The sequence below is a fragment of the Bos indicus genome, chromosome 23, assembly GCF_029378745.1.
Source record: "Bos indicus isolate NIAB-ARS_2022 breed Sahiwal x Tharparkar chromosome 23, NIAB-ARS_B.indTharparkar_mat_pri_1.0, whole genome shotgun sequence".
NCBI classification, from domain to species: domain Eukaryota; kingdom Metazoa; phylum Chordata; class Mammalia; order Artiodactyla; family Bovidae; genus Bos; species Bos indicus.
The window spans coordinates 13,069,235-13,086,497 of record NC_091782.1 but is presented as its reverse complement, the minus strand read 5'-3'; the positions used below and the strand labels follow the sequence as shown (position 1 = coordinate 13,086,497).

The 17,263-nt window shown below is 50.3% G+C and overlaps 1 protein-coding gene across 2 annotated transcripts in view; it reads left to right on the top strand.

Annotated features, from left to right (window-relative positions):
• The window catches only part of MDGA1 (MAM domain containing glycosylphosphatidylinositol anchor 1), a 65,204-nt gene that overhangs the window by 23,135 nt on the left and 24,806 nt on the right, over positions 1-17,263 (top strand). For both annotated transcript variants that reach the window (XM_070777904.1, XM_019986373.2), the window contains exons 2-3: positions 11,304-11,443; positions 16,318-16,492. In XM_070777904.1, coding sequence (XP_070634005.1) covers positions 11,304-11,443; positions 16,318-16,492 — 315 coding nt within the window. The remainder of the gene's footprint in view (positions 1-11,303; positions 11,444-16,317; positions 16,493-17,263) is intronic.

Sequence of the window (17,263 nt, the reverse complement as noted above, 5' to 3'; positions counted from 1 at the left end):
CTGCTCTTGGTTGTGGTACATGGGCTTCTCATTCAGTGACTCCTCTTGTTGTGAAGCACAGGCTCTAGGCACACAGGCTCAGTAGCTGTGGTGTGCAGGCTTAGTTTCTCCTGGGCACGTAGAATCTTCCCAGACCAGGGATCGAACCCGTGTCCTCTGCAATGGCAGGCGGATTCTTATCCCCTGCACCACCAGGGAAGTCCTCAGTCCACATTGATATTCTGGTCTGTCAGGATTATGGCTCTTGGCATCCCCCCACTCTTCATTCAGTTTTACATTTTCCTCTTGCAGGCCCTTGGAACAGGGTCCCAGGCCCTATGATCAAATGGAAAGGGAACTGAAATTTATTGAGCAGTTACTAGATACCGGTGGTTATGCTCTGTATCCACATTGTCTTGTTTAATCCTCACAACCTAGAAGTTACTTCTGCCAGAGCTGAGATATAGTGTTATCCCCATATTTCAGATGAAGGGACTGAGGCTTCGAGAAGTTAAATAACTTGCCCAAGGCTGTGGGCAGCCCCTCAGACTTGCACTTACAGCCTTGGCTCAAGCAACGCCTGACTTGTAGTGTGGGCCTTTCTGCCTTCTCTTCCCCGAGTGTCCTGCCTACACTGGGTAGAATTGCCCTGTGTGCTGTGCCATGTTCACTCTCTTCAGTCGTGTCCAGCTCTGTGCGACCCCATGGACTATAGCCTGCCAGGCTCTTCTGTCCATGGGACTTCCCAGGCAACAATACTGGAGTGTGTTGCCATGCCCTCCTCCAGGGGATCTTCCTGATCCAGGGATCGAACCTACATCTCTTACATCTCCTGCATTGGCAGGCGGGTTCTTTACACCTGGGAAGCCCAGAACTGCCCTAGGGCACCTTGTTGTTGAGAATTGATCTCCCTGCCCACAGAGAGAACGTCTTTTTATAGTTCCCCCAGGGGATCTCAGAGCCCTCACTTAGAGGGCTTTCCCAGAGGCCTGTCCTGACATCCAGAGTTCATTAGTTTTGTGCAGACTAGACTTCCATTGATACTTGGTGAAGACTCTGAGCAGAGCCCGACACTCTCAAAACCTGTGTGCCTTCTGATGGAGCCAGGATGTAGGTGCAGTGGTGCCAGACCTTCCAAGGGATGGGGGTGTGGCTGGACTGCCCACCACTTTCAGCAGAGGAGTGTTGTCAGGAGCGCCTGGCTCTGCCAGAAGCAGCAAGCTCTGCAGACAGCATCAGGTCTTGAAAATAGATCCAGGCCTTATGCATCATAGCGGACTCTGCAAGCCATACCAGGCCCTGCCTCTGACTGTGAGAGCAGCGCTTGTCTTCACGCTCCGTCGTAGTGATAGGCTGGCAGCCTGGGCCCTGATCTTTCAGCTGTGGCTGCCTTTCTTCACTCAGTGATGGTGCTCTTGGACCCGGAGGTCAGAGATACATACAGTCGGGTTGGGGAGGGATTTTTGTAGCCAAAGGGGAGGTCGGCTGAACGTGGATTTGGTTTTGATAAGCAAAAAAGCCCAGTTGCTGAGAGCAGACTTTAATAGAGTCTGTAGCAAGCGGGGGGCAGAGGTTCTTTGGGGAGGGGGCCGTGCCTGATTGGCTCTACATCCCAGAGCTGAGGGCAGGACAGTAGGTGCTCAGGAAATGTTACAGAAGGGATCCAGGAATCAGTGCAGATGAACAGGCGATGTGTGTGTGTTTGAAGGGTTGGGAGGTCAGGGAGCAAGAAGGAAGATGGAGAGGAAAGCATCCTGGACTGATGTCTAATGCCCTGGGGGAGTGACCAGCAGTGGATAGGGCCGGGGAGATGATGCTTCCCTTCAAGATGACAGGCACTGAGGTGAGGCCAGAGGAGATGGTACTGCTTCAAACTGGTTTTCCCAGCATGGAATTGGAGCCTCCCCTAGACCCCAGCACTCCTGAGAAACCAGCTGGCCTGGCCCCAGGCCTGTGGCCCAGAGGCCAGGCTTTGGCCAGCTCTGCATACAGGTCTGTGCAGAGGGCAGGGTGAACCCTCAGTGTGGAGTGCACAGAAAGGTTAATTTCCCTGAGAGGTCCTTGTTCGATGGCCCGTGGTCCATGGGAGAGGTGCGTGGCATCACGTAGCATCACAAGGCCCAGGCGGAGCCAGCCAAGCGCCTACCCTGAGAGTCTCATTTCAGACCCCGGCCGCCATTCTCTGAGCAGCTAATTAAAAGGGAAAAGCCTGTTAATATTTCAGCACTGTTAACTCTGCTAAATTATTAAGTGTCCATTTGCATTATGTACAAAAAGGGATCGATAAACATGTGGGTACCAGGAGCTGGGAGGATGAAGGAGGAAGAGTTTCTAAGGATGCGCCCTGGGACAAGCCCACCCAGTGACATGGAGACTCTGTCCTCAGCTCTGTGTCAGGCACTTGGAAACTGGAGATGTGGAGGGCTTAGCACAAATGTCAGAGAGTCCGATGGACTCCAAACCAGCAGGATGCCCTTGGGCAAGTTACTTACCCTTGCTAAGGCTCAGCTTCCTCATCTGATTAATGGGAACAATAATAGGCTTGTTATGAGCAGTAAACAATTAGATATAAAACACTCAGTACAGTGCTGGCCCAGAGTAACTTATTATGTGTATGTTATGATGTTATTGTTATTTGATGGTGATGGGGGGACACCTGAGACATAGCCCCAGCCCACAGCAGTCCTTCCCTCCATGCTTCCTGTCTGCCTCTCAGCAGGCCTTTATCGCAGCTCTTCTTGACTGTCCACTTCCCCAGTTCAGGATTTGGGTGTTGGAGCTCTCGCCAGCACCCAGCTCAGCACCTCACACTTATGAGGGTTTGTTGAATGACGATCTGATAGAAGGCAGGACCAGAGCACAGATTCTGTTTCCATATCGCCTGGCCTGGAACACTCGGTGATGCATCTGAGAGGTGGTTAGGGTGGTGGTACTTGCCCTGCCAGCCAGTAACTGGGGCGGATGGAACCAGCTTCAGGTGGGGAAGTCTGTGGCTCCCACTTCTTTTCTCTCCTTGTCCTCCCCTCACTGTGCTCTGTTTGGAAGTTTCCTTCAGCCTGCAGACACACTCTCCATGAAAATCAGGAATAGGGAATAGGACACCAGCTCCCACTCGGTCATGATTAACCTTTTAAAATTTAGGATGGGTAAGTTCATTTGTATGTGTGTGTGTGTGTGTATATACATATATATATATATATATATATATTTAGATTCCACATATAAGGGATGTCATATGATATTTTTCCTTCTCTGAGTTACTCCACTCAGTAGAAAATGAACTTCTGGTTGCTGGGGGAAAAGGGATAGTTAGGGACTTTGGGAAGATCATGTACACACTGCTATATTTAAAATGGGTAAATATTTTTTATTTACACAGAGACCTATTGTATAGCACATGGAACTCTGCTCAACGTTATGTGCTAGCCTGGATGGGAGAGGGGTTTGGGGGAGAATGGATACATGTGTACGTATGGCTGAGTCCCTTCACTGTTCACCTGAAACTGTTAACACAGCACTGTTAATCGGCTGTGCTGCTGCTGCTGCTGCTGCTGCTAAGTCGCTTCAGTCGTGTCCGACTCTGTGCGACCCCATGGACTGCAGCCCACCAGGCTCCCCCGTCCCTGGGATTCTCCAGGCAAGAACACTGGAGTGGGTTGCCATTTCCTTCTACAATGCATGAAAGTGAAAAGTGAAAGTGAAGTCACTCAGTCGTGTCCAACTCTTCACGACCCCATGGACTGTAGCCCACCAGGCTCCTCCATCCATGGGATTTTCCAGGCAAGAGTACTGGAGTGGGTTGCCAGTGCCTTCTCCAGTTAATCGGCTATACCCCAATACAAAATAAACAGTTTAAAGTTTGGGAAGAATAAATAAATAAAACTTAGGATGGCGAGGAAAGCTGAAGGAAAGCGATGGATGGGGCTTTTAATCAAGGGGTTTCATTCCCACTGCTGTCTGTCAGCCTTGTTTGGCCCCCCATCCTGCTGTTGACTCCTCCTGCACTTGGCCAGCATCTGCCCACCTCCCCCCCAACCCCCGACCCCCTTGGCTAACATCCAGGGAGAAAATTCTCCCATGGGGGATGGGGATCTTTGATGAAATTCCCCTTCCAGGTTGCAGTGAGAATTCTCTTCAGGAGCCCAGGGGGCAAGTTGGAATTTGCCGTGAAATGAGTCCTTGAGAATTGGTGGCTTCCTCGCTGGGCCTCCTGGTGCTGTCAGTCCCTACCGCACCTGTGACTTGGGGTGATGCTTTTGGAGGAAGGAAGGAGTGAGCTGAAAGCACCTGCCAAGGACTTGCCATTTCTGCTCAGCGGTCCTCCTTACCACGTGGCCCCATTGGCGACAGCCTTCATGCTACTTGGCTCTTCTCAGCCAAGGGCCTGGGGAGGGGCATGTTCCTTGACTCCGTAGCCATTATACTCTGTGAAGAAAGGGCTTTATGGTCAAATGGAAAGCACTGGAATAAACCAAGTTATGTGGATGTGTTTGCATGTGTGCCTGTGTGCTCAGTCGCTTCAGTTGGGTCTGATTTGGCAACCCTGTGGACTGTAGCCTGCCAGCCTCCTCTGTCCATGGGATTCTCCAGGCAAGAATACTGGAATGGGTTGTTATGCCCTCCTCCGGGGGATCTTCCAGACCCAGGAATCGAACCCGCATCTTCTGCAGCCCCTGCGTTGCAGGCAGGTTCTTTATACCACTCAGCCACTGTGTTTACTGCAGGCCTTTTCAGAGCCTTTAAGAGTATGTGCTCTTTTGTGCTGCGACTCAGAGGGAGAGAGAAGGTACAGCATCCTTATCTGGCGATGGGCTCTGTGAGCCTCGTGTGGCACCCAGGTTGGGAGACAAGGTATTTTCTTTTCCTGGGGGGATTTGCTGATAAAACTTAGAAGAGTGAAATATTGTAGCAAAAGTCTCCTAGACCAAAAGCAGGGAAATGGTTCCAAAATCCTGTCCTAGTTTCTATCTACCAAAGTGGCCTCAGAGAGAAAACAAATCCAGCAGTACCTCTGAAATTCCCAGGGAGTTTGTTACAAATATGGACTCTGAAGAGTCAGGCTGATGGTTCTGCACAGGGCCTGGGAATCTGCATTGCAAAGGGCTCCCCACCAGTCCCCCACAGGGTGATACAAGGGGGGAGCAGGGGAGTCCATGGAGGGCAGCAAACTGAGTTCCAGGCTAGCAGACAGAAAGCCTGAGTTCGAGCCCCAGCTCTGCTAGTGCCTGTGTCCATGAGTGGGAAGAGGGCTCCCTTCTCCAGGCCTCAGTCTCCTTCTCTACCAAAGGAGGCTAAATAGGACTTTAGAAATAATGCCCTTTCTGGCTCTTAGAAATAAGGCCAGGAGCCTGCAAATATACAATGGACCCCAGGAATGTATCAGGCCTCACCATCTGTGGTAGATAAGACAACGTCCTTTCATGCAAAGCCCTTGCAGGCCCTGGGGAGATGGCGTTTTGTGAGGAGTGCAGATCACATACAGAATAATAACACTGGCTGGCATGCTTGGGGGCTTCTGTGAACCAAACAGTTTTAAACACTTCACCTACATTTACTTCCTTATTCCTTTCCACAACAACCCCATTTTACAAATGAGAAAAACTAAGGCTTGGATAACTTGCTGAAAGTCTTTCTGAAAGTTGAGTGTATAAAAGGGCTCCATTCCTCCCCTCTGGTTTTCTGACCTCTCTAAAGTCCTTCACAGCCCTCAACATGAATTTGGAACAAATTTGTGAGACATCCCTAACGGTTTAGTGTCTGCTTCGAGTCCCTCCACCCCTGGGATGTAGCGTGGGCCACAGAAGGTGGTCTCCTGTCCCCATCTCTTGGTCATGTTTAATCATCTCAAGACCTGTCACTTCTTGACAGAACATATACTGTTTGGGATTTCCCTGGTGGTCCAGTGGCTAAGGCTGTGCACTCCCAGTGCAGGGGCCCCAGGTTTGATCCCTGGTCAGGGAACTAGAAGTCACATGCCACTACCAAGAGTCCACATGCTCCAACTAAAGATCCCGGATGCCACAGCGAGGATGGAAGATCCTGAGTGCTGCAACTAAGACCAGTTGCACTAAAAAAAAAAAAGAAAGAAACACATACTGTTTGGTCAGGTATTTTACATACATTGTATTTAAGTCTCACACCAGCCCTGGGAGAAGGCATTATTGTTCCCATCTCTTGCTCCTGAGACTGAGGCTCAGAGAGGTGAAGTAACTTGCCCGGTGTCACCCAGCTAGAGGGTAGCAGAGCCAGAAATGAGCCCCAGATTGTCTGCTCTTTCCATGTCTCTCCAGCAGACCCCTCCTCCGCCCAGTTTCTCTTGTCACGACCCCCCCACCCCGCCCCCCACTTCAGGGTCATCCTAGCAATAACCACACTCTGAAACCATCCTGTTCATTTCTGTTTCCTTCTTTGCCGTCCGTCTCCCCAAGAGTGCTCTTTCAGAGCTGGTCCTTGTTTGCTTTTCATGACAGTCTCTTGAGCACCCAGCGCAGCGGCTAGCTGGAAGCATTTGTCGTTCGATAGACTGAATGAAGGGATTATGTCACAGTGCCTCTTGACTCAGGCCCTGGCCTGGTTGCCTTTGGAATGAGAAGATGCTGTTTGCTGGCAGTGCCTTCTGGGGGTGTGTGGAGTGAGAGGCTGAGACTCAGTGGGACACAACCCCTTTTGGGGGGGACTATAACTTGGTGGGATCTCTGTTGGTTTAGGGTCAGAAACATAGTTCTAGCCATCCTGGGGGTAAGAGGAGTTGGGGGGGGCTGACTCATGTTAATGAAACAGTGGGGGTGATGGGCAAATTGGAATGCCTAGGCCAAGGGGGCCTATGTGTGTGTGCATGTGCTAAGTCGCTTCAGCCGTGTCCTGTGCTTTGTGACCCCATAGACTACAGCCTGCCAGGTTCCTCTGCCCATGGGGTTCTCCAGGCAAGAATACTGGAGGGGGTTGTCATTTCCTCCTCCAGGGGATCTTCCTGACCCAGGGATGGAACCCGTGTCTCTGATGTCTCCTGCATTGGCATTTGGTTCTTTACCACTACGCCACCTGGGAAGCCCAAGAGTCCTGGGTGCCTTGCAACTAGCCAACACTTGCTCCAGAAGGAACATCTACACTGGGAAGAAGTCGGTCATGGGAAGCGGCTCATCAAGAAGGGCTTAGAATAAAGGGAGAGGGTGATTGAGGAAGCTGGATAACCTCAGTGGACAATGTCATCAAAGGGAGGTGGGTGGATGCTCTGTCTTTATCTAATAAAAGTGATACAGTAAAATCTTAAGCAAATACCTTGGTGCCTTTTTACATGTGCATCCACCCTTATAATAGCCACTCAGATTAGGACTATGGATATTTCCGTCTCATTCGATGGGATCCCATCTCCTCCCCAGAAGCTTCTCTTGTAACTTCTTAGTAAATAATCCCTCACCTCCACCCAAGGGCAACCATGGCTTAGACCTCTGTTACTCTAAGATTGTTTTTTTTTAGTTCTGAATTTCAAATAGATGAAACCATACACTGTTTCCTCTTTTATGTCTGAGTTCTTTTCACTCAAATTGTGCTGTGAGATTCAACAGCATTGTTGTGTCTACCCATAATTCTTTTTTCACTTCTGTGTAATATTCCATTGTATGAATATGTGAGAATTACTTTACCCTTGTTGCTCTTGATGGACATGGGGGTTGTTTCTTGTTTTTAGTTGTAATAAATAAAGCTGTTGTGAATATTCTTGGACCTATTTTTTGGTTGTCATAGGCACCAATTTCTATTGGGTACATACCCAGAAATGGGATTCCTGTGTCATGGGGTATATACTTGTTTAACCTGAGTTTTGTTTGTTCAGTTGCTCTGTTGTATCTGACTCATTGCAACACCATGAATGGCAGCACACCGGGCTTCCCTGTCCTTCACTATCTCCCAAAGCTGGCTCAGACTCATGTCACTGAGTTGGTGATGCCATCCAACCATCTCATCCTCTGTCACCCCCTTCTCCTCTCACCCTCAGTCTTTCCCAGCATGAGGGTCTTTTCCAATGAGTTGGCTCTTTGTATCAGGTGGCCAAAGTATTGGAGCTTCAGCTTCTGCAGCAGTCTTTAGCCTGTGTAGGTGCTGCCAAAATCTCTTCCAAAGAGGTTCTACCATTTGAGAGTTGGATAGTCTTAGTGGTTAATGTCATTAAAGGAAGTTGGGTAATCTTAATGATGTCATTATCCATGATGCCAACTCATAGCCCCGTGGCCAATGAGGAAGCGAACCTGTCAGGTAGTCAGAAGCCTTGGGTCTGCGGGTCAGGCCCCATCTTTCCCAACTTGTGCTGTCCAGGCCCTGAGAAAGTTCAGCTGTCTAACTCACTTTCAGAATTCCTTATCAGTCACCAAAGCATCTGTCATTACAACACTGCCTGGCAATGGGCAAGCCACGTTGTCCAAGATTACAGCTTATCTTCCACTGGAGCCTGTTAAATTGATGTCTTCCTTGTTGAGAGGCACCCCAAGCCGTTTGCAGACATTCAGGCAGCCTCTGGTCTTACCAGCAACTGGCACACACATCATACATTGGTGGGTTGTTTCCTGATGAGATTTCCTGAGGACCTTGGCCACAGATGGCTATCTCTTCTGATGCATTTCCATTTCAGGGGGTGACAGTTTCAGACTTGTTCCCCAGATTCCAGGGGGCACCTTACATGGGGACTACGTGCTATTGATAAAATTCATAGAAAGTGTGAATTGAAAAAAGATGTCAGAAGTTATCTAGTACACGCACCTCCTACAGGTGGGGAAACTGAGGTCCCTGAGGTCTGACTTGCCCCAGGTCACACAGCCTAGGTTCATTGCTCTGGGGCAGCCAGACTGGACACTCAGACCCTGGGTTGGTGGCAGCTGCCACTGTTTGCAGAACCTGCTGCTATTTGCAGAGACTCTCGTGGTTAAACCCAACCTACATCACTCCCAGTGGTTGCACCCCTCCCCTGCCCCCACCCTCTGCTAGCTACTTGACCTGTGGCCAGGCTGCCTCTGTGGACCTATCTCTGTCATTAGTTCATGACTGTCCTGTCACTGTTGGTTGGAGAGACTCTGTTAATTAAGGTACTACTTGTGACAACAGTAAAAACACATCAGAGTTCTACTAAGCACTTCTCATTTATCCTGTGTTATCATCACTCCTGAGGGCTTCCCAGGTGAAGCTGGTGGTAAAGAACCCACCTGCCAGTGCAGGAGATGTAAGAGATGTGGGTTTGATCCCTGGGTCAGGAAGACCCCCTGGAGGAGGGCATGGCAACCCGCTCCAGTATTCTTGCTTGGAGAATTCCATGGGCAGAAGAGCCTGGCTGCAGTCCACAGGGTCACAAAGAGTCGGACACGACTGAGGCAACTTAGCATGCACGTATCATCATTTCCACCCTTGTGAGTTGTCAGGGTTGGTAGCATTCTCTCATCTTAGAGATGAGAGAATGAAGGTCCAGAGGTCACTAGTGTTTTTCCCTGGATAATATGGAATATTAGACTGCCCTGTCAACCTGCAGGAAGTCCCCCTATTCCTTGAGGACTGGTTCAAAAGCTACCTCTTCCACAGTCTTCTGTGATTCTTCCTCCAGCAGTGATATCTTTCTCCCCTGACCTCCTAGGGATTTCTTTACCTCTTTTACAATGCTTAGCACCTTCACCGTGGAATATTCCTATACATTCATTCATTCAGTGTTCACTGAGTACCTGCTGTATTCAAGGCTGGGGATACCAATGTAAGCTCACGGTGGGGCAGGCAGAAAGATGAGAATCCTGAGTTTGATAGTCACACAGATTGATGCTTTGTTGCTGTGCTGGAAAAGTGATGGATGCAGAAGCGGGGAGGATGTAGGTCAATCATGGAATGCTTGCTGGAGGACGTTACACATTGTATGAACAGGTTTTATCTCCCTGCGCCTCTTTGGGGCAAGGGCTCAAGTTTTCACCCTATTGTGTTCCTCGAACCCTGGATTAGCTCTCCTACCTCCACCTCGTCCACCCTCGTCTGTGAGCAGACATGTTTGAACTTGAGGTCTTGCCCTCTTTCCCAGAGCCCAAGTACTGGTGGGCTGGGGGCTGGTTTGCTTTCAGGACAGTGGGGTTGAGACACCAAAGGAGGGCTGTGAACTTCTCCGGCCCCATCATTTTCCCTTTGGTCCCCAACCATATTCTAGCTTTGATCCCCCAGCCCTGGCCAGACCCCAGCCCCCAGGCATGGTGAGAGGGTCAAGGAGGACATGTAGTCTTAGGAGGACTTCCAGGTCCCCCAGTGAAGACTTCTATCCCTGGGAGAGGGGGCTGGCATAGGTTCCGCGAGCAATGAGGGAATGATAACAGGCCTTGGGTGAGGGGTGTGATGTGCAGTCTGTGGGGCTGGGGGATATCTTGGTCAGGTTCACTAAAACCTGACCTGAGCCTGGAGTGGTTGGTGGGAGTGAGTTCAGGCAAGTGATTTTCTGAGAAAGTGCTCCCAGGACAAATTGAAAGAGGACGAGAGAAACAGCTGGGTGACAATGAGGTTTTGTTGACTTAGTCTCAGCCAGTCCCCAGGGGTCGGGGCAGAAGGGCTCTGGAGCATGAACGGACCCATAGTCACCCCACTTGAGGCAACACAGCTGGGCCTTTGCATCATGTCCATCAGGCCACTGGTGTGTGTGTTGGGGGGGGGGGTGTTGGGCAAGGGGTGACCTCCTAGGCATGTTTGGTCCAGGCAGTGCTCACTGTCTGAAGGCAATTCCTTGGGGCAGGTGAGCTCTGCGTGCCTCGCAGCGGACACCAAAGCTGGGAATGGAGGCACCTGCCAGATGTGGAGAGCAGCCTCCACGACTGGGGTCTAAGACATGATGCTCATTGAGTGATAACCAATTTGCACAGCCTCCTCACAATCCTTGGCTCGTTGAAAAGCACCTCTCTCTCTCTTTTTTAAAATATTGTAATTTATTTGTTGACTGCGCCGGGTCTTAGTTGCAGCACACGGGATCTTCCATCTTTGTTGCAGCACGTGGACTCTTAGCTGCGGCATGGGGGATCAGTTTCCCGACCAGGGGTCAAACCCCAGTCCCCTGCATTGGGATCATAGAGTCTTAGCCACTGGACCACCAGGGAAGCCCCAAAGAGCACAGATCTCTTGCAAGAGCAGTGGGATGGGGAGGAATTGCCCCTTTCCTGAGTCCTTGACCCTTCTGGTTCTGGCCTAGGGGCCCCAGGAGGAGCTCAACGGGATGAGGCCTCTGAGGGATATGGTGGGGAGTTCTGGGTGACACACTCAGGAGGGAGCCTTAGACCTCCTCTGGCCTCCGAGTCTCCTACCTAAACCTCCCCGTCTCCCACCAGCTCCAGCCCAGGCTCAGATCATGCACGCGGGCCAGGCGTGTGTGGTGAAAGAGGACAACATCAGCGAGCGCGTCTACACCATCCGGGAGGGGGACACCCTCGTGCTGCAGTGCCTCGTCACTGGGCATCCTCGGCCCCAGGTAAGCCCCCGCCCTGGCTTGTGGGTGTCCCTGCCCTCGCCTCCTCACTCCCTGCCCCACTCCAGGATCAGAAGAGACAGTGGGACCTGAGATTGGAGGCAGATGGTAGCAGGTCAGCAGAAGACAGGAGCCTGGGGCTGGGGAAATGGCTGGAAAATAGACTCTGTGGGGAAGGGCTAGACCATGGGCTTACTCACCTGGAAACACTGACAACTGAATGTCAGCTTTTCCATCCCACTCCATTCCCTGTACCTGCTGAGCGAATGCTCCCGCAGGTAAACCTTCAGCCACTGTGTGAAGTCAGACTGTGTGCCAAGCACTGTGCTAGGTACTTTCTCCAGTGTTTCCTCCTTGAAACCTCACAGCCAGACTGTGAGGAAGGCATTAGGGCCTCCATTTTAAGATAAGGAAATCAAGGATCAGAGAGGTTGGGTAAACTCCCAAGGTCACCCAGCACTTGTGAGGGCGGAAGCAGAATTTGAACCCAGAACCAGTGTTCTCTATGGCTTAGCACTCTTTCTCTTTCAATTGAGGGGACCCAGGAGTTACCAACAACATATAACACAACTGCAAGCAAACAACAACAACAAGCAAACAAAAAACACATAATACAACCACTACTTCAGGAGGTTTCCAGTATGCAAACCCCACAGAAGATGGGTATCTGGAAAAGCCAGATGTGAATTTTGTCCCAGACCCACTGTATGCTTCAGGCAGGAAGTGTTGGCTGGTTATCACTGAAAGCTGACAGGAAGAGGTAGGAGGATGGGCTGAAGGGACGGTGGAATTTGCTAGTGAGCTGCTGTGACCTTTAAAAGCAGCAGAAAAGGTTTTGGTTGGCTCCTAGGAAGCACAGTGATTGCAAAGTTCTTTTTTGCGGGGGGGCGGGGGGCGGATAATATTGGGAACAGGGACAGCTTTAGTAGGTTTGACCTTAAGACAATCAGATGGACAAGAAATCCCCAAAGGTTTTAGTCTGAAACTATCATCATTGCTTGCTTCTTCTTAAGGATTTGTTTGGAAGTGAAAGCAATGCTGCCAGTCTTCAGGATGCTGCTCGTCTAGGTGTGACTTTAGGGGTGGTCCTCTCTAAAGCCTAACCCTAAGAGAGAGAAGGCAATGGCACCCCACTCCAGTTACTCTTGCCTGGAAAATCCCATGGAGGGAGGAGCCTGGTAGGCTGCAGCCCATGGGGTCGCTAAGAGTCAGGCACAACTGAACGACTTCACTTTGACTTTTCACTTTCATGCATTGGAGAAGGAAATGGCAACCCACTCCAGTGCTCTTGCCTGGAGGATCCCAGGGATGGGGGAGCCTGGTGGGCTGCTGTCTATGGGGTCGCACAGAGTCGGACATGACTGAAGCGACTTAGCAGCAGCAGCAGCAAGCTCTCCCTAAGGCTGCACCGACCACCTGTGGGTGTCCCCCTTGTGCATCGCGTGTAAGAGTCATTCATGGGTGTGACGGTGTGTCCATGCACCCGTTTTCTATTCCTGTTTATAGTTTCATTGTTCTTCCTGCTACCTAGGTTCAATCCCTTGGGCTCATATTTGACTCAGCCCCATATCAGTCTCCACCTGCAGCCAGGCTCTGAGGCCTATCTTTTTATGTCTCTTGAGTGGATCTCCTTCTATTCCTCATTACCCCTTGAGGTCAGACCTTCTGTGCTGTCCCTTGGACTATGGCGGTAGACTGACTGGCCTCCCATCCCCTCCCCCAACCCATTCCTGCACCCTGTTCCCAGAGTCACCACCCTCAGACCTGTTACCTCACATCACTCCCCTGCCCACCTGGATCCACATCACCTACCAGACCCAGTTCAGGCTCCTGAGGGTGGAATGGAAGACCTCCCACAGTCTAGCCCCCACCTACCTGTCCTGTCTGATCTCCCACCACCATCCTCCTCACACCCTGTCTTCGGTGAACCTGTCCAGAAATACCCTGTTCATTCTTGCTGTAGCCACTGCTCACCTTCTCTCTCTCTTTTTTTGAGTACCCCGTGTGGCATGTGGGATCTGAGTTCCCTGACCAGAGATGCAACCTGTGCCCCTGTACTGGAAGCATGGAGTCTTAACCACTAGGCTGCCAGGGAAGCCCCTAGCCGCTGCTCTTTACCTCTTCTGAAATGCCTTCCAGTGCCTTTTTTGCTCATTTCCTTGCAATAAATATTGAGCACCTGTTATGTGCCAGGAGAAGGCAATGGCAACCCACTCCAGTACTCTTGCTTGGAAAATCCCATGGGCGGAGGAGCCTGGTAGGCTGCAGTCCATGAGGTCGCTAAGAGTCAGACATGACTAAGCAACTTCACTTTCACTTTTCACTTTCATGCTTTGGAGAAGGAAATGGTAACCCACTCCAGCATTCTTGCCTGGAGAATCCCAGGGACAGGGGAGCCTGGTGGGCTGCCATCTATGGGGTTGCACAGAGTTGGACACGACTGAAGCGACTTAGCAGCAGCAGCAGCAGCTATGTGCCGAGTACTATGATGGGTCCTGAGGATACAGCTGCAGTTCCCATTGCCATGGAGCATCCACAGTCTCAGGGTGGAGCAAGTACCATCTTATGACCTGCTTTGTGGTCACATGGGGGAATGAGTGCTCCTGGAATTCCCTAATGCCAACTAACAGCAAGAGAGAGGGAATGTCTATGGCCAAAAGGAAGAAGAACTCTACAGCAACGGCAGTGAGCAAAAGCTGAAGAACCTGGTCCTTGGAGGGACATACTCACTTCAGAGACAGTAGTATTAATACACACAGGGGTGGTATGAGCTGAGGCCACAGGCTCATCTATAACTAGAGCTGGAGCTGGACCCTCTACCTAAAACTGGAAGCTTAATATGAGTGATACCACCTATGAATGGGGACCAGATCTCTGCCCCACAGCCCAGAGTCACAGCAGGGAGCAGACTTTTGCTTCAGGGTGTGGGTGCAGAGTCACCTTTGAGGGAATAACCCTAATCCAGTCTGTATCTTGCACTGTCCAAGTGGTAAGGCAATCTTAAGCTGCGAAACATATAAAAAATGGTTTGAACCTGTAAATCCATGTATCTTGAGTGTAGGCAGCCATACAGTTACACCCCAGACAGGCATGTCAGGGCCCAAGTGGGACTTTTGAAGTAATTCCTCCTGAATACAATCCCATGGGGTGAAATTTTAAAACATCTTAAAATGCAGTGCTGGGAGAGCCAGTCCACAGACCCCAAATAATTGAACAACTCACATCTGAGAAAACAGAGATCATAGAGCAGTCTGGAGGGAATCCTTAAAATAAATATGTTTAAAATGTTTAAAGAGATAATGGAAGGAATAGGATCCACAAGACAGGAGATTATAAACTGGTCAGTTAAGGATATGGAAAAAAGCGAACAGAAATCCTAGAAGTAAAAAATGATACAGTCTTTAGAAAAATTTGACCTCAAAGCCATAGAAGTAGCTAAAGAAGAAACTGGTGAATTGGACAATAGATCCAAATCAGCTACAGTGCAGTCTGGAGAAGACAGGGATGCCAAGTGTAAAAAGGAAGTTGGGAGAATGAGAAGCTATAACATAAATCAAGGCATTCTAGAAGGACTAGATAAAACTTAGAGGCAGCAATCTTTAAAGAGATAAAGGCTGAGAATTTTGTAGAACTGAAGAATGCTATAAATTCTTTGATGGATAAACCAGGCCCTAAGCAGTTTGTAAACAAACCCCATCTAGGTAAATCATGGTAAAACTGCAAAATGTCAAGTACAAAAAGAAAAAAATCTTTTTCATGGTCTTGTTCTTTCTCCAAAACACCCTCTGATCAACGTCTGAATGGCCTGAAGCTGCTGTTCAGTTCAGTCGCTCAGTCGTGTCCGACTCTTTGCGACCCCATGAATCGCAGCACACCAGGCCTCCCTGTCCATAACCAACTCCCAGAGTTCACTCAAACTCACGTCCATCGAGTCAGTGATGCCATCCAGCCATCTCATCCTCTGTCGTCCCCTTCTCCTCCTGCCCCCAATTCCTCCCAGCATCAGAGTCTTTTCCAATGAGTCAACTCTTCGCGTGAGGTGGCCAAAGTACTGGAGTTTCAGCTTCAGCATCATTCCTTCCAAAGAACACCCAGGGCTGATCTCCTTTAGAATGGACTGGTTAGATCTCCTTGCAGTCCAAGGGACTCTCAAGAGTCTTCTCCAACACCACAGTTCAAAAGCATCAATTCTTCAGCGCTCAGAAGCTGCTGTAGTCTTCCCCAAGTTCTGTAACCCCTGAGTCTATCAGGGTAGAGTAAGGGTGGTGAGATGAGAGTATCAGAGACACACCATCACCCCTGCCAAATTCTGTTGGTCACATGGACCATTCCTGGTACAAAATGGGAGAGAACTACAGAAAGGTGTGACTATCAGGAGGTGGAGACCACTGGGGGCCATCCAAGGTAGAGGCTGGCTACCACATAGACCTCTTTCATACATGAGAAGTCTGAAACTAGGAGATAAGTAAACTACCCATGCCACTAAGCTAAAAAAATGGGATAACAAAAATTTAATCAAAGTCTTACTCTTCCAGGCACTAACTATATACTCGTTTAGTTTTCCCAATAAGCCCAGGAAAGGAGTAATATTTCCATTTTAGAGATGCAGAAAGGAAGGCAGGAGAGGTTGGGTAACTTGCCCACAAATCGATTCTCTTAACAATTGCACATTCTAACTTTATAAAAACCTCCTCCATCTGCTCCTAGATTGCCCAGGCTCTTCACTGAGAGGTCCCACCTCCAGTGTGCATTTCTTCGAGGCTGTTTGGGTTAGCTTCCCAGGCCTGTGTATAGCCTGCATACACTTGTGGAAAAGTATGGGAGTGGGCGGGGAGCCCCCGCGCCGGGTCCGATTGTGTCCTGCCTGGCTGGCCCAGGTGCGTTGGACTAAGACAGCTGGGAGCGCTTCGGACAAGTTCCAGGAGACGTCAGTGTTCAATGAGACGCTTCGCATCGAGCGCATTGCGCGCACGCAGGGTGGCCGCTACTACTGCAAGGCTGAGAACGGCGTGGGCGTACCAGCCATCAAGTCCATCCGGGTGGACGTGCAGTGTGAGTCGGGTCCCCTCTCAGCCAGGGGCCTGCTCCTGGGGGCTCAGGCTGGGAAGAAGGAGTGGGGAGGAGGGTGGAGACGTGGCACCTCCATGGAAAACAATGGCAGAGACTCTCTGCCGGGTTACAGAAGGGCATTTTTGATGTTCTTTCGATTTGCACTACCCTGACCCATTCCCAGAGAAGGTAATGGCACCCCACTCCAGTACTCTTGCCTGGAGAATCCCATGGACAGAGGAGCCTGGTGGGCTGCAGTCCATGGGGTCGCTAAGAGTTGGACACGACTGAGCGACTTCACTTTCACTTTTCACTTTCATGCTTTGGAGAAGGAAATGGCAACCCACTCCAGCATTCTTGCCTGGAGAATCTCAGGGACCGGGGATCCTGGTGTGCTGCCGTTTATGGGGTCGCACAGAGTCGGACACGACTGAAGTGACTTAGCAGCAGCAGCAGCAGCAGACCCATTCCCATCATAATCAAATATGAACCTTAGAGCATCCCTGTAAAGTGGTCAGGGAGGCCAGGACAGGTTGGATTATACCCATTCCACAGATGAAGAAACTGAGACCAAAGGCTTGTGACTTGCTCACTGCCTAGGTCTCTTGACTATGGCCCAGTGCCCTTCCCACCACACCTCGTATCTCTGCTTTTGTCCCAGGGCAGCTCTAAAACTTCCCTAACCCAACATTTGCAGGACCAGGCACCCCTCAGTCCTCGCTGCTGGCTGAATGAGAAGCCTCCAATCCCTGCCTGCCCTCCATGGATTCCCTT